This window comes from Lytechinus variegatus, chromosome 1 (assembly GCF_018143015.1).
Source record: "Lytechinus variegatus isolate NC3 chromosome 1, Lvar_3.0, whole genome shotgun sequence".
Classification (NCBI taxonomy): domain Eukaryota; kingdom Metazoa; phylum Echinodermata; class Echinoidea; order Temnopleuroida; family Toxopneustidae; genus Lytechinus; species Lytechinus variegatus.
In genome coordinates, this window is record NC_054740.1 from 34,040,644 (window position 1) to 34,065,460 (window position 24,817).

Here is a 24,817-nt window from a genome sequence, read left to right on the forward strand (position 1 = left end):
TTTGAACGAAATCTTACATAATGTCTTTCAGCAATATCTAATTTTATTTGGCAGTAAATTTCAACTTTGGACACGAATAATCATTTGATTTTACAAAATTTAGTACACATAAAAAGTCATAATACACCAAAAGTACTTTCCAAAAGACAGTTGTACACAATAGCCTCACTCTCACGGTTACGCCTGAAAATAATGCAGAATGTCCGATGATGGAAACATCTAATTCTTTTTATTTTGATGATTTGATTCTATCAGAAATATCCAAATAGAGCTAAATCTAATTTTTATCGAAATTGTTTTTAAAGATAAACTGATAAATGTGTGCATTTTAATACATTGATATCGAAAGCATTTATTCCATACAGAGCTCCTTCCAAGCGGTCATTTAGGATATATTTGAAACACATTATAAAGTTATGCATGCACTCACGATGCCATCAAATTAGTGTAAAATTTCTATGATTAACATAAGTCTACTACCTTGTGTGAACAACCACTAGGTTGGTGAAAATTGTGTGTCACCCTGTATTGATATCAGAAATATTCTTAGATTTAGCTCCTATATGATTATATTGGAGTGAAACCTCGAAAAACCTCCGCCTTTCTTTTTCATTTTCAACAAGAAAGCATCAGGAAGGAGCATTTAAGCTCTATGATGTTTAATTTCAATGTTTTTTATGTGTTTAAATGTTCATGCGTTTTCCGTTTTGACTAAGATTTTATTCCAAATTGAGCTGGAACTTTTTTAAATACATTTCTTGGAGATTTGATTAAAATATTTCTCAGATTATATACAGCCCTATCATACATGCATCAAAATAAAAGTAACAGTATAGAACCAGGTATAAGTAATAAAACCTCGATTTGCAAAAAAAAAAAGGCTAAGTGCGGATTATTAAGCTCCCTTTGAAATTAAATCCTCCATAATTATACTACTTCTAAAGTCAATATAACTTTCATTCGTTCCACGAAGATAATATATGTCAATACACTAAAACGGGAAATCTAGACCATACTCTTTGGGTGATTTAAAGGAGTTTGCAAGAATAGGCCTACTCAGGTCCCGTTATTACTTTTTTGTGTCCAACAAGTCTCGAATATGCTCTCGTAGTTTGAACTTCTGAATTTTTCCAGATACTGTCGTTGGAAATTCGTTGACAAAGCGAACGTAACGGGGTATCTTATAATGAGAGATCTGTTAAGAAGAAGATACGAAAGAGAAGATTTCAGTGTGGTTGCATGGGGTGTGAGTTGATGAGCGTGCGCTGGGAAAAGGAAGAGAAATTGTGATATTTGAACAGAGCAGATGTGAGAAGATGCTTAATTCAGTAATAACGGAGAATAACCAAACCAGCACAAGGTTTAACACATTGTCAAATTTAAAAGGAATTTCTTAAAAGCATGAACTTGCATAATGTACAAGTGAGAGGAAGGAAAGAGGGAAAATTGTTTTTTGTTCAAAATACATGGTTGTTAATGTCATATTAAAAGAAAAGGAATTGGGAATACATCTTGATATCATTTGATAATCCAATATTTGAATAGGTTTGAAAGAAAGAAAATGACGAAAGGGGAAATAGTGTGACAAGAGAGAAATTAGAGGAGAAACAAATTGCATAAAGGAAATGCTGTTGAAAATAATGAGTAAAAGAAACGATGTCATATTGGCGAAAGAAAAAAAAACAGGTCACGCCTATACCTGAAACTTTGAGGACGAGTCAGGGGGGGTATAAGAAAGAAAATAAAAAATATAGGTATTGGTAATGAAGGAGATGAAGAGGGTGAGAAAAGAAAGATAAAACTACACTGCAAAAACTCCGGTGTTGATTTAACACCAGCCCGGAATCTATATATGTCCACACCAGAGAAGTCTTAAACCACACCAGTTTCGTTTTCGTCTAACACCAGATAGGTGATTATACAACACCAATTAGTATTAATACAGCATCAGTTAATTCCAAACTGGTGTTGTTTCAATACTTCTCTGGTGTGGACATATAGATTCCGGGCTGGTGTTATATATCTACACCGGAGTTTTTGCAGTGCAAGAACTTCAATCAGAGATCGGTGGAGTGTGGAGAAAAAAATAGACTTTCTTAAAGAGACTGCAACACATAATTAGGGCCAAAACTCGCCTTTCCTTTGCAGAACTCTTTGATGTCTTCTTCCGCACTGTTCTCTGTACCTGGTTTTAACATGACTACAGCACAAACCTCTTCACCCATGACGTCATCAGGAATCCCGATCACCTGACAAATCACAATTATGCAGAAAGATACGAAGATGATTTTACATCACTGGCGGATCCAAGGGGGGGGGGGGCACAGCTGGCCCATGCCCCCCCCTTTGAGAAGCAAAATTAAAATTTGTAATGGAAAAATGTCATTAAAACAGAAGTGCACCCCCCCCCCTTTGAAAGTAGAGATCCTTTTTTTGCCCTCGGAAAAATATGCCCCCCTTGGAAAATCCTGGATTATGACATTTTAAAGTTTCGCTTAATTTCACAAATCGGTTATTTGCACATCCTGATTGGTATGCAAATGAGTAGACTGATGACGTCATCCACTCACTATTTCTTTTGTATTTTATTTTATGAAATATGAAATATTCTAATTTTCTCCTCATTTTCAAGTGAAACAGTGATTAATTCCTCCCTGAACATGTGGAATTAGCATTGTTTAATGATCCAGTCAAGTCGGTCCCTATATGGTCAAATCTATATAAAAAAAATGAATTCAAACAATAAAAAACAAAATAAATAGTGAGTGATCGATATCATCACGAATGTAATGTTTTACTATGTTCAATTTTGTTTGATAAGAGAAGAGAATAAAAGATTATTTGAAGGAAAAAAGACTCATTTGCATGTCACTGAGTTGTGCATATCACTGTTTTGTGAAAAATAAGCGAAACTTTAAAATGCCATGACTTTCTTATTTTACATCCGATTTTGATGATCTTTTCAGTGTTATGCTAGCTTATCCTGATTGGTATGCAAATGAGGAGACTGATGACATCATCCACTCACTATTTCTTTTGTATTTTACTATATGAAATATTCTAATTTTTTCCTCATTATCAAGTGAAACAGTGATTAATATCTCCCTGAACATGTGGAATTAGCATTGTTTAATATTTAATTCAGTCAAGTCGGTCCCTATGGTCAAATCTATAAAAAAAAATGAAACACTGTATAATTTTAACAACAAAAAAACAAAAGAAATAGTGAGTGATCGATATCATCATGAATGTAATGTTTTACTATGTTCAATTTTGTTTGATGAGAGAAGAGAATAAAAGATTATTAAAAAAAAGAAGACTCATTTGCATGTCACTGAGTTGTGCATATCACTGTTTTGTGAAAAATAAGCGAAACTTTAAAATGCAATAGCTTTCTTATTTTACATCCGATTTTGATGAACTTTTCAGTGTTATGCTAGTTTGATTTTTCTCTATTCAATTCAAATCAACATTTTGCTGGAGTAGACTTGACCTTTAACTTGAATTCACCTCCGGAGTAGAATTTGAATCCGTGATTGTGATTAGCGTTCGTGATTCTAATCATGTTCAAGATTCACGTGTGGAAAGGTCCTAAGAAATGTTTGCGATCAGCCAATCAAAAACCAAGAAGGAATGTAGTAGATTTTGAAAATTTATTGTAAATTATCGTGTCAGGTCGCAGATGCACCTAATTATTTCTTTATCTTAGTTTCATTATTTTAATTCATTTTTAGGGGGTATTTTGTTGGGGGGTGTTTAGACCGAAAACACAATGAGGAAATGACTCGGATGTACTTACTTGAACTTCCTGTACACTAGGGTGCGTATGGATAAGATGTTCAACCTCTGCAGGGTAGATATTAGACCCTCCTCTGATGATGAGGTCTTTCAGGCGACTTTCAATCTTAAAATATCCCTTGTCGTCTATTTTTCCGACGTCACTATCAATGTAAAGAAGATTGATATTAAAGGTATACATCAGTCACCTTCAAGAGAATAATTTCCAGTTCGGGACAACCTCAGATTACTTATTAGAATTAATGCAACGGTTTGATTACATAGTCTTATGATACATATACCCTTTGGACGATTTAACATTTAACCGCTAGTCTTACAACACCAGTGGACAAAGATTGCAGGACGCTCGAAACATTCTTTCTTTTGAAACAGCTTGGGCCTTGGCCCGTATTCTGTACTCGGGTTTAAATTAAAACTTGGTTTAAAAATCTGGATTAACTATGGGTGGCCGATTGGGGCACAAATCCCTAACAGTACACATGCAATAATTAACGCATTTGACACTCAACTTGTTCATAATCGCCTGGGAATGATAACTGAAGTGTGTTTCTTCATTTTGAAAGCAAAAGCAAACGAAATAGTAAACATAAGAAATAATATGAATACAACATCTTTTGATTTTTGGCTTCCAATAATTTTAGCACATAGTTAGACCGTGGTCTAAGTTGAACCTGACTTCAGAATACGGGCCCTGGTGGCTTTCGTATATCGAGTCCTCTGATTGGACATGGATCCCCTATAATGAAGTGGCTCCCATTGGAATCTGTATCAATACTATATCTAGTTTCAGTTTGTGAAGGTTATCAATGCCCCCAAAATATGGAACAACTTTCTCCAAGATATCAGATCAATAACAGATTTTGAAAGACTCAAGTCTGTGGTAAAGTATATATATATATATTTTAACAAGAAGGACATGTATATCACCTTCCAGTCAAAACTTAAATTTACACACACATAATAGCAGTGTGCATTTGTAAAATTGAATAGTTTCATTACATATACATTAATTAGACAACCCTACATTTCTTTTCCTACCACTTTTAAGTCGAGAATCCTTTCTTTTCTTTTTTTTTTTTTTTACAGAGAAACAGAAATGGGTGAATAAGTTTACCCTGTGTGGAACCACCTATTTTCATCAATGGTTTCATTGGTCCTGTCCGGATTACCCCAATACTCCTTCATGACGCACCATCCTCGGAAACACAGCTCCCCTGCTGTTCCCATGGTAACCGTCTCATTCGTGGATGGATCTATGACCTTTACCTGCTCAAATACATTAGAAAGAAAAGGAGGGTTTTCAACTATCAAAAGATACTGAAATACATTTAAAAGAAATAAACCAAACCAAAACATTTCTTAATGCAAACTTCAAAAACACCAACAAACTAAACGTAATCCCATCGTCATGATCGTTGTGTGTGATGGTTATATTCATATTTATATAGAACATGAGAAAACGGGGTCCCCTTGTCAAAATTGAATAACAAAAGCATATTGTTAACTCGGATCATGTAGGCTTGTCTACTTTGGAATGACTTCAACATACAGTGGAACTAAGTTTGTCGCTCTCCTGTATTTGGAGTTTGATTTCCTTTCATAAGACCACGAAATAACCCAATTATATACTCAAATAACTTCGGATGAATAGTGTTTTTCTTCTTCCCAGTTTTCTTTCCAATAAAACAATATTTTTCCGATTTATGGCAAACCCAAATTAAAAGGATTAACCTATTTATTTGATATGATTTTATGTTCCCCGTCCTCTATATCCTTTCTTCCCTTTTTATGACCTTACAATCTATCAGTGCCCGTCCAAATAAAACGAAAATCATTGCTTATAAAATCACACATGAATATAGTGCATTTAGTAACCTCTAAATGATCCTGGACCTTGCCCACTGTGTTTAAGCGCCGCTCCAATGTATCCTGTTTACATACCACAGTAGATATTCCCCCGACTTCTGTAAGTCCATATGCTGACTAGATTGTTAAAAAGGGAAATTAGAATACCAGTAATTTTCATACAGTCACTATAAAAATAGGCAATCGTGAAGACGGTATACAGCAGATGTAGTTCGGTCACATTTTATGGCAATGGCGTACGAGCCAAAAAATTGAGGCAGAAAAGGAATAATGGGCAAAATTTATAAAAAGTTGCAATCAACCGAAGCGAGCGAGCAAAAGTTTGGCAATTTTATTGCTAAAATAAAATTTTGTGATAGATTTTTACATACTATTCAGAACATTATATCACATTTCCCCGTCTCTTTTTCCTTTTTTTCCTGGTCGTGAGAAATGGGGGGGGGGGGGCAAGCACCCCAATCCCACCATCTGTACGCCACTGTGCACAGGAGACCGGGGTATCATAAATTGTCGGAACGTAAAATCACAACACAAGCTACAGCTACAAACTTTAAGCGGGAAAACCTACCACAACTTCATCCAGTCCCATAATGCTTTGCGCGAGTTTCATCGTCTCTGGTGGTATTGATGCGCCTCCACAAAAGATGGTGTGAACGCTCGATACATCATAATCCTTTAACGATTCATCGTGGAGAATGGATATAAACATGGTAGGAGTTCCGAAAACTAATGTACATCTATAAGAGAAAAGGGGATTATTCGAACATTTTCTTGTTTATTGAGGTTGGCGAGAGCTGGGCAACTGTAACTTCGGTTTTGTCTGGATCAGGGTGAGATAGCTACTTCCCTCGGAATATTTTTTTCTTCTTCATTTACCGTTAAAAGAACTTGATTCTCTCGTTTCCATATGGTCCTTGAAACAACCACAATGACTTTAATCCATTTTTGTCATGATTCACTTCAGTTTCAATTCAATCAATTTCTCACACCTAACGAAAGCAAAGACAGAGGCATTATGATAATAGTATTACGAGATTACGTGAAACTAATGATATGACAAAATAACAAGACCCTACTTTGTGGTGTATGTGTGGGATATATACCATATTTATATGGCATCGCTTGAAAAACGGACTGAAAATTTGACAGTACACGTTTGTCTATAACCAAAAACTCTGTACAAATCTACTTGATGAACACTGAAGTTTTTAATGATCACCAACTTTTCATCCTGAATGGCCTTGATCGTAGGTCCAGGCTCGAAACTTGGTGCTGGAACCACCATCTTAACTCCATGTAGCATACAGTTCAAAGAGATGATGTTGGTTCCGAATATATGGGTGAACGGTGGGGGTGCACACGCCACGTGGTTCTGTGAAAAAATGGAAAAAGGGAACATAATGGTTAAAGAGACAAAATAAGGGACCGTTTTTATGAAAGAATTATGATTATGGTAACTTTGCAAATGTGGAAACTGCCATGGTAACTGTGCTCAACCAAAAATCAAGGATTCCGTGGTAGTTACAAAAATGACAAATTGTAAAAATTTGCCTGAAACTGGTCACGAAAGCGTTTCAAAATAATGGGATAAAATGGGACAATTGTCTGAAAACGAAACAAAAAAAAACACACATACAAAATCAAAACAATACGGACATCTTTTAAATAAAGCACCGGAGAACAGATCAGAGGGTTGATTCTTTTTCAAGGAAAGTAGTCTAAAATGTTAATATATATACCCTGACCAAAATGGGGACTGCTTACATTAAAAATATGTTCTTAATTTTAGTTTATTTCTGCATCTGCATGAACATCATCCATCTATTGGTTATGATGGTTCACAGAATCAACTTACTGAGTTTTCAAGTTCCATTCTGTTTCCCAAGAAGTGTGAATTGTTTACAGACAAGTGGTGGGTGAGCGTCGCACCCTTGGGTAAACCTGTAGTGCCCTTTGATGTGGAAATAATCAACAAAGCAATACTAGTCTGTGATAATTTATCATTTATTTGCATATTAATACAACGACGAATCAAGAAACATAGCACATAATGGTATCAATTACAATAAACTGTACAAAATATTCTTTTCCTTTCATTTTATATCATTTAAGAATTTCACAAGTTGCATTACCTCGTATACATCATTCATTTAAGTCTAAAAAAGATGAGAAAAGTTTGTAACAATCGGGTGACACATGTACCAATAATTACGATAATATTTATAATTATTATTAGTACTCTTCCAGACCCGTATCTTAATACTTTCTTCAATTAAGATTCATTACAGAACGAAACTGGAAAACTTATGGAAATTTTGACAGAGTTATATTGATATTTCATCTCGATGTCGTAACCCAGTGAGGTTTTGTAGAGGACAAAATCTCTTATTCACATCTACCTGCATGGCTTCAAATATGGCTAACTTCAAAGTCCTATTGGAAAGCATAAGCATACGAATCTACATTTTTAATATATACGTATTTGAATATTCATAGATGTAGGTAGCAAAATCAATCTTTGCAAAGTTTGATGAAAATGGCATAGACTTCATTCTTACTGTTTAGCACCATGAAACGTGTATCTCTGTTTGCTTTCTCTTGAGATAAATGGGAAAATTCGAGGATGAGAACTTTCTTACTGAAGTGAATATAATGTTGCTTGGATCATCGAATTGTACACTCTTCATGCAAGCATCCATGATCTTTGCATCCTCATCATTTCCCATAGACATGACGTCATCTAGGGAACTGGTTCCGGGTCGGGATTCGCCTCCGTAGAGTACTATCGATTCCAAATCTGGAAGTCTAATGAAATGAGTAATACCAAACTTCTAAAGCAAGGTTTCCACTTTGGCGAGTTGGAGTTGCGAGTCATACGCGAGCTGCGCGAGCTCTAACTCGCCATAGCTCGCACAAGCTCGCGTGAAATTTACATTTTTTCCTGGAATTTGCTTCAGTGACAAAAGACTCAACATCGAGTTCACTACGCTCGCTGTACGAGTGAACCGAGCGCGAAACGAGTCAGGCCGAGCTTAGTATGAGTTGCGGTGACCTTTATACGACTTAAAGCGAGCTATGAACGAGTTATCAAGATTTTGTTACGAGTGATAAGAGTTTCATACGACCAAAGGACGAGATATGCACATTTTTGGCACTCAAAGATGGATGCCGGCGGCGGTGGCGTCAACACCAAATCTTAACCGAAGGTTAAGTTTTTGAAATTAAATGGCATCATAACTTAGAAAGTATATGGACCTAGTTCATAAAACTTAACCATAAGGTTAATCAAGCATTACTGAACATCCTTCTTGAGTTTCAGGTCACAAGACCAAGGTCAGAGGTCATTTGCGGTCAATGAACTTAGACCATGTTTACTGAGGGAATCAACATCAAAATCTTAACCTAGTCTACGGTTCAGTTTTTGAAATGTCATCATAACTTAGAAAATATATGAACCTAGTTCATGAAACGTGGACATAATGTTATTAAAGAATATAAACATCCTGCTTGAGTTTCAAGTCACATGACTAAGGTCAAAGGTCAATTAGGGTCAATGGACTTTGGCTAATTGGGGTATTTGTTAAATTAACATTATAACTTTGAACGTTTATGAATCTGATTCATGAAACTTGAACATAAGAGTAATCAAGTATTACTGAACATCCTGTGAGAGTTTCAGGTCACACGACGAAGGTCAAAGGTCATTTAAGGTCAACGAACTTTGGCCATGTTGGGGGTATTTGTGGAATTACCATCATAACTTTGAAAGCTTATGGATATGATTCATCAACTTGGATATTAGAGTAGTCAAGTATCACCGAACATCTCATGCCAGTTTCAGGTCACATGACCAAAGTCAAAGGTCATTTAAGGTTATTGAACTTTGACCATTTTGGAGATTAATACTATATTGCTGTCATAACTTTCAAAGTTTAGATACAGTTTATAAAATGTGGATATAGGGTAATCAAGTATCACTGACAACTGAAGTCTTAGGTCACATGATAAAGGTCAAATGTCATTTATTGTCAGTGAACGTAGTATTGTATCATTGTATGAATGGTGTTTTGTGAATAATTATTTTATAGTAGTTTTCAAAGTCAGCACTGCTACTTTATTGGATAGCGTGATGCAGGTTAGACTGCCAGAGGCGCTCCACTTGGACCTTGTCTAGTTTGATGTCTTGTTCTTTTACCTTGGCTCTGCTCGTCATTGAACTTTTCTTCCGTTTCAATTGTCTCTTCCTGCACTTCTTCTAACCTTGTTTGAATGTCATCTTCATTCGCTGTTTCCCTACCTGAATGGCCACAACTCTTGGATCTTTTGGATCGAGGTATATTTCTCTCCTTATTTGTTTAAAGTTGTAATAATGCAGTGGCAACAGCCTTTTTAAAAGTAATTGTACATTGCGTGGGTCAGTTAAAATGTTCACTTTAAAATAAACTCCCTCCTCGGTTTTAATAAATATCAATTGTTATTAATATCAATGATTAGATCATCTAATTTTCTTTAAAATGATACCCTACATGATATGATTATGGTTCACATGGAGGTGCAGTGCCTTGAAATGTGGGGCAAGGTCAAAATTCAAAATTTGCAAAATGACATAATATTGAAAGTCACTGTTCTTTTCATCCATGATGATGAGTGAGATTCTCAGCAATTGTTTTCATGCACCTTAACATCAACATTCAAATGGAATCAAACATACCTCTGCGCAAGCAAACACACAACAAACAAACATAAACCACAAGAAAACATTATGAAATGAAAAAACAGGGCCAATGGATTTTCATCTGTATTGACACAGACAAAAGAATCATGTTCTGTATTGACCCTCCATGATTATTTCTGCTCGTTTTGCAGCTTTTTACTTCAAACTTCATCCAACACTTTTCAATTTTGCTCTTTTTTATGACATGATCATAACAAGCATGGGATCATTTTAAAGGGAATCAAATGATCTTTTGAAAGATATCAAATATGCATTGTGTAAAATTTGGAGTCGGAAGAAATTAATGGCCAAACTCAGATTTCCAAACTTTTTTGCTCATTTTGCAGCTTTTCAATTCAAACTTCATTCAACTCTTTTCAATCCTGCTCTTTTCGTGATGACATGATCATAACAAGCATGGTATCATTGTAAAGAAAATCAAATGACCTTTTAAATGATGTTAAATATGCAATGTGTAAATTTTGGAGTTGGGAGAAATTAATGGCCAAACTCAGATTTCCAAACTTTTTTTTTAGGGGTTTATATGTGGGGAAAATATAGATCACTGGACATTTATCATTCAGTCGGCATGCCTCTGAGCCCTTGCCACGCACTCGGAATAAACTCATTCGAAACTCGCTGTAACTCGGGGTGCTCGATCTAAAGTCGCGCTAATCTCGTGGGCACCTCCACTTGACTCGTAAAACGATCGCAATGCTCGTATCTCGCTCTTGAAAACTCGGAACGCACTCGCGTATACTCAGATGTGGCGAGTTATTACGAGTTATTGTGAGTTTATCTCGAGCTTCTTACGAGTTATTACGAGTACTGCGAGTATACAACGAGTTTAGGTGAGTTCAGCACGAGTTACAGCGATTTAGCAAAATTTTTGAACATGTTCAAAAATTTTGAAACTGCTCACGACTTCAAGGAGAGTTGTCCCGAGCTTGAACGAGCTCCGCCGAGTCATGCCGAGTTGTCGCGAGTTATCCCGAGTTTCATGGTGAGCTTTATGCGAGTTATCGCGAGTGCCTCATTTTGGCAACTCGCTATAACTCGCCATAACTCGCGATGTTAACTCGCCAAAGTGGAAACCTTGCTTAAAGCAAGGTTTCCACTTTGGCGAGTTAACATCGCGAGTTATGGCGAGTTATAGCGAGTTGCCGAAATGAGGCACTCGCGATAACTCGCATAAAGCTCACCATGAAACTCGGGATAACTCGCGACAACTCGGCATGGCTCGGCGGAACTCGTTCAAGCTCGGGACAACTCTTCTTGAAGTCGTGAGCAGTTTCAAAATTTTTGAACATGTTCAAAAATTTTGCTAACTCGCTGTAACTCGTGCTGAACTCACCTAAACTCGGTATATACTCGCAGTACTCGCAATAACTCGTAAGAAGCTCGAGATAAACTCTCAATAACTCGTAATAACTCGCCACATCTGAGTATACGCGAGTGCGTTCCGAGTTTTCAAGAGCGAGATACGAGCATTGCGATCGTTTTGCGAGTCAAGTAGAGGTGTCCACGAGATCAGCGCGACTTTAGACCGAGCATCCCGAGTTACAGCGAGTTTCGTATGAGTTTATTCCGAGTGCGTTGCAAGTGATCAGAGGCATGCCAGATGAATGATAAATGTCCATTTTCCCCACATATAAACCCCTCAAAAAAGTTTGGAAAGCTGAGTTTGGCCACTAAATTCTCCCAACTCCAAAATTTACACAATGCATATATGACATAATTTAAAAGGTCATTCAATTCTCTTTACAATAATACCATGCTTTTTATGATCATGCCATCACGAAAAGAGCAGGATTCAAAAGTGTTGGGTGAAGTCTGAATTGAAAAGCTGCAAAACGAGCAAAAAAGTTTGGAAATCCGAGTTTGGCCATTAATTTCTCCCGACTCCAAATTTTACACAATGCTTATTTGATATCTTTCAAAAGATCATTTGATTCTCTTTAAAATGATTCCATGCTTGTTATGATCATGCCATCAAAAAAAGAGCAAAAATTGAAAAGTGTTGGATGAGGTCTGGAGTGAAAAGCTACAAAACGAGCAGAAATAGTCATGAAGGGTCAATACAGAACATGATTCTTTTGTCTGTGTCAATAAAGATGAAAATCTATTCAAATCAAACCCCTGCTTCTTCATTTTATAATGTTTTGTTGTGGTTTATGTTTGTTTGTTGTGTGTTGGCTTGTGCAGAGGTGTGTTTGATTCCATTTGAATGTTGATGTTATGGAGGTGCATGAAAACAATTGCTGAGAATCTCACTCATCGTCATGGAAGAAAAGAACATTGATTTTAATATTGTGTCATTTTGCAAGTTTTGAATTTTGACCTTGTCCCACATTTCAAGGCACTGCACCTTCGTGTGAACCAAAATCATATCATGTAGGGTATCATTTTAAAGAAAATTAAATGATCTATTTATTGATATTAATAACTATTGATATGTACTAAAACCGAGGAGGAATTTTTGATCATAGTCAGATTTCCCAAATTTTTTTTGAGGAGTTTATTTTAAAGTGAGAGCACATTTTAACTGACCCACGCAATGTATACACATACTTTAAAATGGCTGTTGTCACTGCATTATTACAACTTTCACCAAATAAGGAGAGATATATGCTTCGATCCAAAAGATCCAAGAGTTGTGGCCATTTAGGTAGGGAAACAGCGAAAGAAGATGCCATTCAAACAAGGGTAGAAGTAGAAAAGGTGCAGGAAGAGACAACTGAAACGGAAGACAATACACTAGACGGTGGACTGTACTGTTTCAATAAGAAGAGGTCAATGACGAGCAGAGCCAAGGTAAAACAACTAGACATCAAACTAGATAAGGTCCAAGTGGAGCGCCTCTGGCAGTCTCACCTGCATCACGCTATCCAATGTAGCAGAGGTGCTGACTTTGAAAACTACTATAAAATAATCATTAAAAAAAAACATTCATTGAATGATACAATAGTACATTCATTGACAATAAATGACATTTGACCGTGATCATGTGACCTTAGACTTGTCAGTGATACTTGATTACCCCTATATATCCACATTTCATTAACTGTATCTAAACTTTGAAAGTTATGACAGCAGTATAGTATTAATCTCCAAAATGGCCAAACTTCAATAACCTTACATGTAAATGACCTTTGACTTTGGTCATGTGACCTGAAACTGGCATGAGATGTTCGGTGATACTTAACTACTCTAATATGTCTAACTTATATGAACTAGATCCATACACTTTTAGAGTTATGATGGTTATTCAACAAATACCCCCGACATGGCCAAAGTTCATTGACCGTAAATGACCTTTGACCTTGGTCATGTGACTTGAAACTCGCACAGGATGTTCAGTGATACTTGATTACTCTTATATCCAAGTTTCATGAATCAGATCTATAACCTTTCAAAGTTATGATGGTAATTCAACAAAACCCCCAACATGGCCAAAGTTCATTGACCTTAAATGACATTTGACCTTGGTCATGTGACCTGAAACTCGCAAGGGGTGTTCAGTAATACTTGATTACTCTTATATCCAAGTTTCATGAATCAGATCTATAAACTTTCAAGTTATGATGGTAATTCAACAAATCACCTGAACATCACTTAAGTTCATTGACCTTTGACCTGCCACATGTGACCTGAAATTCGCACAGGATATTTAGTGATACCTGATTGTTCTTATTTTCAAGTTTCATGAATAAGATTCATAAACTTTCAAAGTTATAATGTTAATTTAACAAATACCCCAATTGGCCAAAGTCCATTGACCCTAATTGACCTTTGACCTTAGTCATGTGACTTGAAACTCAAGCAGGATGTTTATATACTTTAATAACCTTATGTCCACGTTTCAGGAACTAGGTTCATATATGTTCTAAGTTATGATGACATTTCAAAAACTTAACCGGTTAAGAATTTGATGTTGATCCCCCAACATGGTCTAAGTTCAATGACCATAAATGACCTCTGACCTTGGTCTTGTGACCTGAAACTTAAGAAGGATGTTTAGTAATGCTTGATAAACCATATGATTAAGTTTCATTAACTAGGTCCATAAGCTTTCTAAGTTATGATGCCATTTCAAAAACTTAACCTTCGGTTAAGATTTGGTGTTGACGCCGCCGCCGCCGGCATCCATCTTTGAGTGCCAAAAATGTGCATATCCCGCCCCTTGGTCGTATGAAACTCTTATCACTCGTAACAAAATCTTGATAACTCGTTCATAGCTCGCTTTAAGTCGTATAAAGGTCACTGCAACTCATACTAAGCTCGGCCTGACTCGTTTCGCGCTCGGTTCACTCGTTCAGCGAGCGTAGTGAACTCGATGTTGAGTCTTTTGTCACTGAAGCAAATTCCAGGAAAAAATGTAAATTTCACGCGAGCTTGTGCGAGCTAAGGCGAGTTAGAGCTCGCGCAGCTCGCGTATGACTCGCAACTCCAACTCGCCAAAGTGGAAACCTTGCTTTGAAAATGAATTAGTATTTTGATACGAGGATAACAATGTATGTTTCGCAATATAAAAGAACTGTCACAGAAAACGGCGGATTGATTAGAATTTCAGGAGGAGGTATTTTCGCCGGAAAAAGGTTGATAACATGGCAATAGAAGAATTATGCAGAAAAAAAGAAACAATATAGTGCATGACGAGACAGAAACAATTAAAAAAATCTAATGTGACTTGACCTTGGCAGAGAAATACCCTCATTGATATATTGTTGCGTTTTGTTTTGCTTCCGTTGTCAAAGATTTAAGATACTCTCGTATTTAATAGTATATATTCTAATTAGTTTGGTATTTTGTTTTCATTTATCTTGTTTTGCTTGTTTTTCTGGGTGATTTACCTTTGGCCCTGAAGGTTTCCTGGCTTTGCTGATGTGATATGGGGACAGATAGTTGCAATAATATCATAATAATCCTGCGTTTTAAACGTAGACGCAGAAACCAGCATCTTGACACCAGCCTGCCATCAATAGTAGATGTGAACATGGTTCAATCATCATCAGAAATATAGATTAAAATAAAAAGAAAACAATAATTGATAACAATAAATGTGAATATAGGCCTAATATTTCTACTGAGAGGAGGGGGTATCGGTCTTATACACTAGTTACTTCTACATTTCTTCTTTGAGTACAAGACTTTTACTAACTCCATCGCTGATGCATATTGCTATTGCTCCTGCTGCTACTTCTATACTACTACTCTAACTACTACTACTACTACTACTACTACTACTACTACTACTACTACTACTACTACTACTACTACTACTACTACTACTACTACTACTACTACTACTACTACTACTACTACTACTACTACTACTACTACTACTACTACTACTACTACTACTATACTACTACTATACTACTACTACTACTACTACTACTACTACTACTACTGCTGCTGCTACTACTACTACTACTACTATATACTACTACTACTACTGCTGCTGCTGCTACTACTACTACTACTACTATACTACTACTAATGCTACTGCAGCTGCTACTACTACTACTACTACTACTACTACCACTACTACTACTAATGATAATAATGATAATAATAATAAAAAATACTGCTGCTGCTACTACTATACTGCTGCTGCTACTACTGCTGCTACTACTACTACTACTACTACTACTACTATTACTGCTGCTGCTGCTGCTACTACTACTGCGGCTGCTGCTGCTTCTTCTCCTCCTCCTCCTTCTATGCCTACCTTTACAACTCCCCTTGTCATTACTTTGGTTGCATCAGAAATGATCAAAACTTCTTTATTTGTGAATTTCCTTAATTCCATAACCTCCATGCAGACAGCGATTATTTTTATTTGTTCTTCATCAATAGCGTGACGACACTTATTATATTTTGATCATCGTTCGTGTTTTTCTTTAATTTATTCTCTCCTTGGAAGAAAAGATTGGGATTGTTACTTACAGTTGACAGGGCATGTTCTAACTCAGCATGGCGACACGCTGGATTGATGTTAACCAAGATGGCGCCGATGGAAGCGACAGCATATTGGGTGTGTAGCCATTCCAGTGAGTTTGGACCCCAGATCGCAACTCTATCACCTCGACGAACTCCAAGGTGTATGAGACCACGTGATAATTCATGTACCTGATGGAAGATCAGGGAATATTATTAATAGGTATAGTTTTCGCATCTACTACGGGGAAACTCTCTATAACGCATCGATTCCCTTGAAAATGCAATTGAAAACACAATGGAGGGATGAGAGGCTTTTGTCGAAAGTTGGTAGACTGGGACAGCAGATCATCCGAAGATTTGCACCGGACGAACAATTGCAAATATGTAGTTGTCCAGAGTCAAGAGATTCCGATGCTGTCCCGGTCCTCCAGCTTTCGACAAAAGCCTCTCAGCTCTCTATTGTGATTTGACTTGCATTTTCAAAGAACTTGTAGAGAGTTTCTTCGTAGTAAATGTGAAAAATCCGGAGTATTGCGCGGTTACATAGAATACAATTCGAGCTCAATCTCAGCTTTTCAATTACCTGGTTATTGTTGTTGATGATAATGATGATGACGATGATGATGATCACGGGAGTGGTCTTGCTGGTGGTGAGGAGGCGGGCAAGAGGAGGGTGGCGATGATGATGATGGTGGTGACGACGACGATGATGATAGTGGGCATGGTCGTGGTGGAGGTGATCATGAGGAGGAAGACGATGATGATGGGGACGATGTTGATGTCAGTGATGAAGATGGACATAAGGGGCCCGTTGCAGAAAGAGTTGCAATCAATCGCAACGCCAAAAATCATGCGCAACTTGGATTTTCAACCAATCAACAGCGCGCATTTGGGACTTGCGATTGATTTTTTAGCTTGCGTTTAAACGCAACTCTTTCTGCAACGGGCCCCAGGAGGTCAATGACGATAAGGATGATGATGGTGGCGATTGTGGTGATTGTGATGATAGTGGTAGTGGTTGTAAGGAAGCGCAAGAAGAGTATTTTTTTTATCCAGGGCATTGTATCCACTTTTGTTGACTTGTCTTCAAGCGAAGCCCATCAAATAGATTTTGAACCCATGATATCTTGTTTCTGAGGTACTCTGCACATTGAGTCAGTACTTGCGGCTACTCTCCCTGAATATCTGGACCAAATTTTAGAGATATTGACAAATTAACACAGGAAGGGGGGGGGGTGGTCCGAAAGAGACTAATACCATGGGTGAAGTGGGTGCTATTGCTTCAAGCACCTCTGTGCTTATTATAGCTGGCCGGCTGGCCCTGTATTCTAACAAACTTACTCTATCACATGCTTATGTTGCTTATGTATATTTTATCAGTATTTTCAGTATTATTTACAATGTATTTATACACGTATTGTCACATTTGAATTGTATTCATTTATGTTTGGTATTATGTGAACATGTTAATTCATTATTGATTTATGAATAGAATGCATAAACTCTTGCAAAAAAGGTGTGTTGGGGTGTGAGGGTGTGTGTGGGTGTGTGTGTGAGAGAGGGCTTGTGATCTGTATGTGTATTATAATGAGTTTGTGTTCTGTGCATATGTGAAAGTGTATATATTTGTGGAAGATGAGTTTCGAGCTTTCGCTCAGAAACGTATATATACGAGGATTGAAAACGGCGTATGTATTGATAATGACCATCATATAACAAAGAACATCTGAGATGCCTTTGTCGAAAACTGGTGATTCGGAACAGCATATTCGTAGTTACGTTTCAAAGCCGACGAAAAATTGCAAATATTATCTCGATTGTGTAGAATGAAGGGGTAAACTGCTGGTTTGTTTTAATTCATCAATTTTCGACAAATCTTCTTTGTTGTCCTTTTTCATTACGGGCATTTGACATAAACCTATACATTTTATCTGTTCTTGAATCATCCCTCTTTACGTCGCATCGCTCACCGAAAGCTCTCTATTATTTTTCAACAGCGCGCATTCTAGCAACAATCCTTTAAGATTGAACGAATATTACTCTGTATTACATTTTTATTAGGTAAACCAAAAGCGCTTCGGGCCGTTTGGGAAAAGCGTGCTATGAATTTTTGGCATTATTATTATTAATATCAAACATTAACCGGCTCGTTGAACATCTCACCTCATTTTTGAAATTCCTAAAAGTTTTCCTCACATTTCCAGATGAAAAGACGACGAATTCTTTGTCAGGGTGTTTCTCTGCGCTCTCAATCAAGACATTACCAATCGTTTTATCAAGGAGTGGTATGGAACTTGTTGCATGGAAATAGCTAAGTTTGGTCTTCCTCTTGCAACAAAGGTTTGTAGATACATTCAGATTCCTACAGAAAATAAGTGAATAGATCGTGCATTTCACGCATTGTTAGATATAGGTAAATTCTACGTTAATAAAGTAAAGCCTAGAAATTACAATTAATTGGTTTTTGCACTCCATCTTGAATAGAGAAAATCATTGCTACACCATTCTAAAGCAATGCTTTTATTTTTGCTTATTTACTCTGGTCAGTTTATGTGTTCTTCGTCTATAATCACAAATATAAATGACATCATTTTCCAGCATGGTATAGGCCTTCGCTGAGCTACAAGTTAAAGTTTTGTATATGACATTTTACCAGAAATCTTTAGACATGTTGACATGGGTCTTGACCATGGCAATGACTTTTAAACGTACTATCAAGGTAAGATTATTCAACTTCATGAAAAGCATGTCCGCTGAGTTTTCTGAAACCGGTATAGCGTCATGACTTTGTAACCGGGAATTGCATGAACGTTAATGCTTTAAACTTAACAGGGTTACTTTTCAAAATGCAATTAATAATTCCACTGTATAGTTGAATGTTCGGCTTACCTGATAATTTTCAGCTTACTGAGATTACCTTGCCGGCGAGATAAGAATTGTGAGGTAACCAGAAAATCTGGCAGGAATATCCTTGAAAGTGACCCCATCGAAACTGAGCTTAGCAAACACCATTATACATGTTATGGTGATTCTGCGTTAGTATACCCATCACATTTCAATATCCACCGAATAGCTTTAATGATCATTGTGTTTTGAAAAGATTTAAGGGCATGGTAAGCTGCAATCCCGTCATTTTGTACAGTACGATCTGAGTTCATTCAGTTATCATACCATATAACATGGACTTTGCTTCCTTCACAACAAAAGTGTGACATAGCATAAAATAGGGGCTTACTATTTCCTTTGCACTGTAAAAACGCTGTTTAAAATTTCAAGCGCGTTTCCGTGGTTTAACGAGGTTGATTTTTTTTCTCAAGACGTATTTTCTTTTATCAGAATGTTTGTCTACATTGATCATCGATGTACGATTTTGAAATAGCACACTCTTCATTGTAGACTTATCTTAGTCTTTTAGTTTACATTTTATTTGTTTTGAATGAAAACTTCTGATCGGACCAGTCGGATTGGATTTAAATCCTATAGATTTCTTTCTAAATATCGAATGATTCACATTCAATTTTAATCCAGACTTTATCGGTTAAATCATAATTCCCACTTGTAAATCCAGGGGCAAGGGCACCCTCCCCCGCCGCTATTACCGTTTAAGGAGCTTATACGCTAATTTTGAAAAAAATTTAACACTTAAGAAAAACTAGCCGTTTAATGATGCTGTCTTGATGGGGGGGGATGCTTTTGGCAACCCGCCCCCCCCCCTTCCCCCCGTCCAATAAAAAAAAACAAGTTTCGATGATAAACGAGAAAGAAAAAGAAAAGAAAGAAATGGAAAGGGGAATGGTTAAAATATGAAATGATTTTACGATATGTTAAAACCTGCGACGATTATAAGAGTCAAGTTTCAAGTTTATTGATTCCATATCCATACATAAAGGATTACATTCAAAGAAACTTAACATTTTTTTTCAAATGACCAAACAAAGAGTGTGATTGATAAACGAACACACCAATGAACAAAATAGCAAATCAAAACGAAACGAAAAAAAAACAATTAAACTAATAACTATTTGCTATCAATACCTGTTACTATCATTTACGCGTTAGTTTACAAGGCATAATGCATACAATAACCAGGTACAAAATATAAAGAGCAATCATTTTGTAGTATACATGTAGCGAGAGGAAGAGTGTATGAGATTAGACGTCAAAGTTTTAATATACAACTTCAATCGCAATTCATATATTCTGTTTATTCCACTGACGCACTGTTATCCGTTTTTTTTTTTTGGGGGGGGCGCCAACAGAAACTTGAATTTTTCTACGTCATTGTATTTAATGAAATCTGGTATTTATGTCTGTTGTGTTTCTACATTGGGTAATAAAGTTATATTCATCCTCTAAATCAATAGAGGGCAGAGCCTTTTCCTATCGGGAGTTGATTATGTCTACCTTGTTCGATCATTAATTTATAATCGCTTATTTTGAGTTTGACGAACGTTGTAATTTCAATTTTGTCAAATCGAAGAGTAAAATTAAATTTCAATTGAGTTTTTTATGCATTCATTAGCATTTTCGTCAAGACTTTCTTTCAATATAGTATATACCTCTCTTTAAATTTATCAACCAGTGCTTTTTCAAGAAGTTTTACCGAGAATGTATTCAGATTTTCCCATGCAAGTGTGAATAAAGCTACATCAAAAAGTGTTTCTATTTTATTTTAGTGAAAGTTGTTTTAAATTTACAATGCTTGGGTTTGGGGCTTCCATGTTATGATGCCAAACCTAATCGATTTTAAAACTTAAAAAGTTATTAGGTATCGACCAGTTTCTGATAAGACTGCACTTTTTACTGTACAAAGTGTATTGATAAATCTTATGTGAATATTTTCTGGTACAAAATATTTCAATACTTTTCAATTCTCCTTAGGTCATAAAATATCTTTTCCATAAACTTCGGTATTATAGAGAACAATTTTTTGATTTTTTTTTCATTATTAAAAGTCTGTTACATCATTTGCATTAAATATTGAGTTTTTAGCATGCTTGACTGCTGCGGAAAAGGTTCCAGACGGTCTGAATATAGACCGGATTTATTAGTGTTCGTAACGCCTTAGTATTAATAAGTGTCCATAATGCCTATATCAGGGGCCGAGGAACCGGGGGGGGGGGGGGGCTGGGGGGGGGCTTCAGCCCCCCACTTTTTTCCAAAACCGTGTACAAAAACGCAAAAATGACCATACGATTGTGATTTTTAGCATGGTCAGCCCCCCCACTTTGAAAATCGTTCCGCGGCCCCTGTATATGTGTATCCTTCATAAAAAAATTATATATTTTAATCATTCTTCAAATTCTTTTTAAAGATTGTTATTTTCGTCTTTTCATCGTTAATATTTAAGTCTCATTTGTAACAGTAAACACAACATTTGTTATGAGCCTTATGAAGTCGTGACAACGTCAGAATTTTGAATGGTATGCCCATCAGATCCTTCATGAAAATATTTGGACGTACTAAGAGGACATTTGACTCTCATTTTTTTCTGTTCAGATGAAATCAAGGATTGCTCCGCTTTAATAGCTTTGAAATTCCATTCTCTGAGGCGAGGTCGTATTCTTTGAACGAAAAATCCACCACGGTCATTGTACACGAAGAAATCGCACCACGGACGTCTAGTCACTGCTAGTTGAGTTTGTACCTGATAAAAGTATTCATGATTGATGTCAAGTTCGATGCGACCACGTAAAGATTCCTTAAGGAATCGGGTATTATGAGGTTTTGGTACCTCACCAGAACCAAGGCTAACGGGACATTTGATTTCCAGAAGACCACATCTGTCGTCGTCGTTTTTGCAAGCCTTGCAACCCGATTCACAATTGACAAGGCCATCTGGGATTGCAACAATACGATTATTTTCTGGGTGGTGAAATTTCGGGCTTTTTTCGACTCGAATCTTGTCGTGGCCCTTCTTACACTTCATATACTGTAAGTATTTTTGTCTTGCAATGGGCTCTTTCTCCCGACCCCATGCGCAGTTCGCAATAATCGGGTTTGGACTACTGCGATTATCTTTTTCTTTGACCATTCTGTTTGGATCACGTGGACGTTGTGACCCCTTACATGAGCAGGCACTCTTGAAGCGCGAAGCACTAATTACATTACCATGGTAACGAGGCTCCGATGATTCAAGACCTTTGGATTCTGCTACGGATTGGTCGGGTTTTTTTGGGCCATGAAGGTTGTATTCTCTCCCTCTTTCACTCAAACTGTCAGATAGTGCGCTTTCATCCCACAGGTTTGGCTCTCCTCGTGATGTGCTTGTTGGATCTGTGTGCTGAAGACCGGGGTTGAAGAACAGGGGCGTTGGTACATATTATTAAGATGCATATTGATAGGGATATATCAACGAACAAAGCGAATAAAATAGTTGATGAAGCCATATGCTAACTACAATAATGATATGGATTTAGAGAGTATGATTTGATGATACCGACAAGTTTTAAAAGCCCCATACATTATACATATAAGACACCACAAAAGAAATGAAGAAACCTCGTAAAGACTGGTTCTATTCGTGGAAAAGAAAACTTACGCCAACATTTTCTCTATACAGTAAAGATCTTGTAAACATTACCTTCAGAGATGCAAATGACATCTTCTTGGCCGCTTTCTTTATACGAGATGATGTGATCCCAACACTTCCTTTCATGGACAACGGATATGTCATCACTGAGGTCTTCAGAGATAAAACTGACATCATCTGGTGGGCAGTCATCTGTAATATCTTCAGATGTATTCATGTGATGTTGAGGCTCCCGTTCAGCTTGATGACCTCCATGGTCAAGATCCAAATTTTGATTCTTGGCTTCATCCATATCTCGACGGCACTCCGGTTCAATGTCAACATCTCCTTGATCATTTGACGGAGACCGGACGTGATTTTCAAGTTGGTTATTTGGTGGTCTGGTTTTGACGTCCTGGGTTTGCCAAGCTGTATTGTGACGGCCAGAATGTTGATGATTAGCATCATCTGTTTTATCAGTGTTTTCTGTAAATATTCCCTCTCGGATGTCATCTCTACCGGGATGGACACGAGGCTTGTGGTGATTACGGGAATAAACACTTCTCTTACCAGTTTGTCTTTTAGGCCTACTCATCCCGACTTGCATCAGATCATGCTCACCTCCTGTCTCCTCACACGATTTTTCTCCCTCAACTTCCATGGCTGTCGTTTCAGTCCCCTTCCAAGGTTGAGGTTCAGGGAATTCAGTGTCATCAGAGTCAGAGAAATGTTCTGATCGACCGAGTCCAAGTTGACTACGAATTTTGCGATTTTTTTCGCTTGGAGTGTCGTTTTTTCTCTCCCTCCATCACGAAGTCTGCCTTCACTTCATGAAAACCTCATCCAATCCTAACCTCTAGTCAATGAATGAATGGATGTCTATCTGTTCTAATCTAACCAAGATAAAACAGCTGTTAATTTAGGCATATGCACAGGATTGATGATTAATTTCTGTATAATCGTGGGGAAAACCAGTGAGAGCAGCAAGGTCACACAGCAGTGGTTCGAGCAAGAAACATATTGTCCCGTTTTTTGTAGTCGAACAATGAATAAACAAGTATTACAATAATTAGATTAACCTCTGTTCTGTATAATCAATAATGGGGAATACCAGAGCCGCAATATCACACGCAACGAGACGTTCAAGGGAGGTAACTGAATATTTTGTATGTTATGTTTACTCCTTACACATTGTAAAAGTTTAATGATTTTATATTACTTTCCCTTTCTTTTTAAAAGATATATTATATGAATTTCATGATTTCTCAAGTTGCCAAAATTATGGTGGGGGAAAGAGAGGGGGGGTGGGGGCAAATCGATATAGATATTATTTGCCCCCTCAATATTTTCATTAGGAGCGACAAGACTCGATGCCTTTTCTAACTGATCTATATCTGACAAAGGATTGTTATAACCCAGTGGATTAGTCTCAAGACTTTGAAACAGAGGGTCATGGGTTCATACCCTGTCCATCATGAAAACCTGATTCAATTCTAACCTCCAGTCAATGAATGAATGTATGTCAATCTGTTCAAATCTAAACAAGATAAGACATTAGCTGATATGAATTTTAAGAGTATTTGCATGTGATTAATCATTAATCTCTGTAAAATCATTTGGAATGTCAGTGAGAGCAGCAACGTCACATGCAACGAGACATAAAGGGAGGTTTGTTGTGGCACATATTGGTAAACTATCAGAATGTGCCGTAATCTTGTTATGGTACATTCTGGTGAAACATACTTGTAACCAAAATGTGCAATTAGTGCACCTGTATGCATGACGGGATCTATTGTTATCAACATGAGCAGTTAGAATCTGATGTGCCTGCACATTTTGGACTATATGCGCATGTTGGTAACGAAACTTAAAAAAACACTTTGAATACGGAAAGAAAGAAATGTGATACCATTTTCTGAATATCATGGCGTGTACAATTTCGTTTTACTAAAATGTGCAGTTACCAGAATGTGTCGTAGCAG

General features: G+C 37.0%; 1 protein-coding gene across 3 annotated transcripts; it reads right to left on the bottom strand.

The window, feature by feature from the left end:
* On the bottom strand, positions 1 to 24,573 carry LOC121412123 (medium-chain acyl-CoA ligase ACSF2, mitochondrial-like). Of its 3 annotated transcripts, none has more exons than XM_041605040.1 (13): positions 22,908 to 24,573; positions 22,436 to 22,600; positions 16,331 to 16,513; positions 15,232 to 15,350; positions 8,304 to 8,469; positions 7,520 to 7,615; positions 6,888 to 7,036; positions 6,233 to 6,401; positions 5,674 to 5,781; positions 4,913 to 5,064; positions 3,800 to 3,941; positions 2,136 to 2,249; positions 1 to 1,195 (listed from the first exon to the last, which is right to left on the bottom strand). In XM_041605040.1, exons 2-13 carry the CDS (start codon positions 22,436 to 22,438, stop codon positions 1,070 to 1,072), a joined length of 1,527 nt encoding a protein of 508 aa, XP_041460974.1. In that variant the 5' UTR covers positions 22,439 to 22,600; positions 22,908 to 24,573; the 3' UTR covers positions 1 to 1,069. The 3 variants fall into 3 exon arrangements, with proteins under 3 accessions (XP_041460974.1, XP_041460981.1, XP_041460966.1); XM_041605047.1 differs by having other exon boundaries at positions 22,436 to 22,607; XM_041605032.1 differs by lacking the exons at positions 22,436 to 22,600; positions 22,908 to 24,573 and adding exons at positions 18,488 to 18,686; positions 19,214 to 19,976.
* Between the last annotated feature and the right edge of the window lie 244 nt (positions 24,574 to 24,817).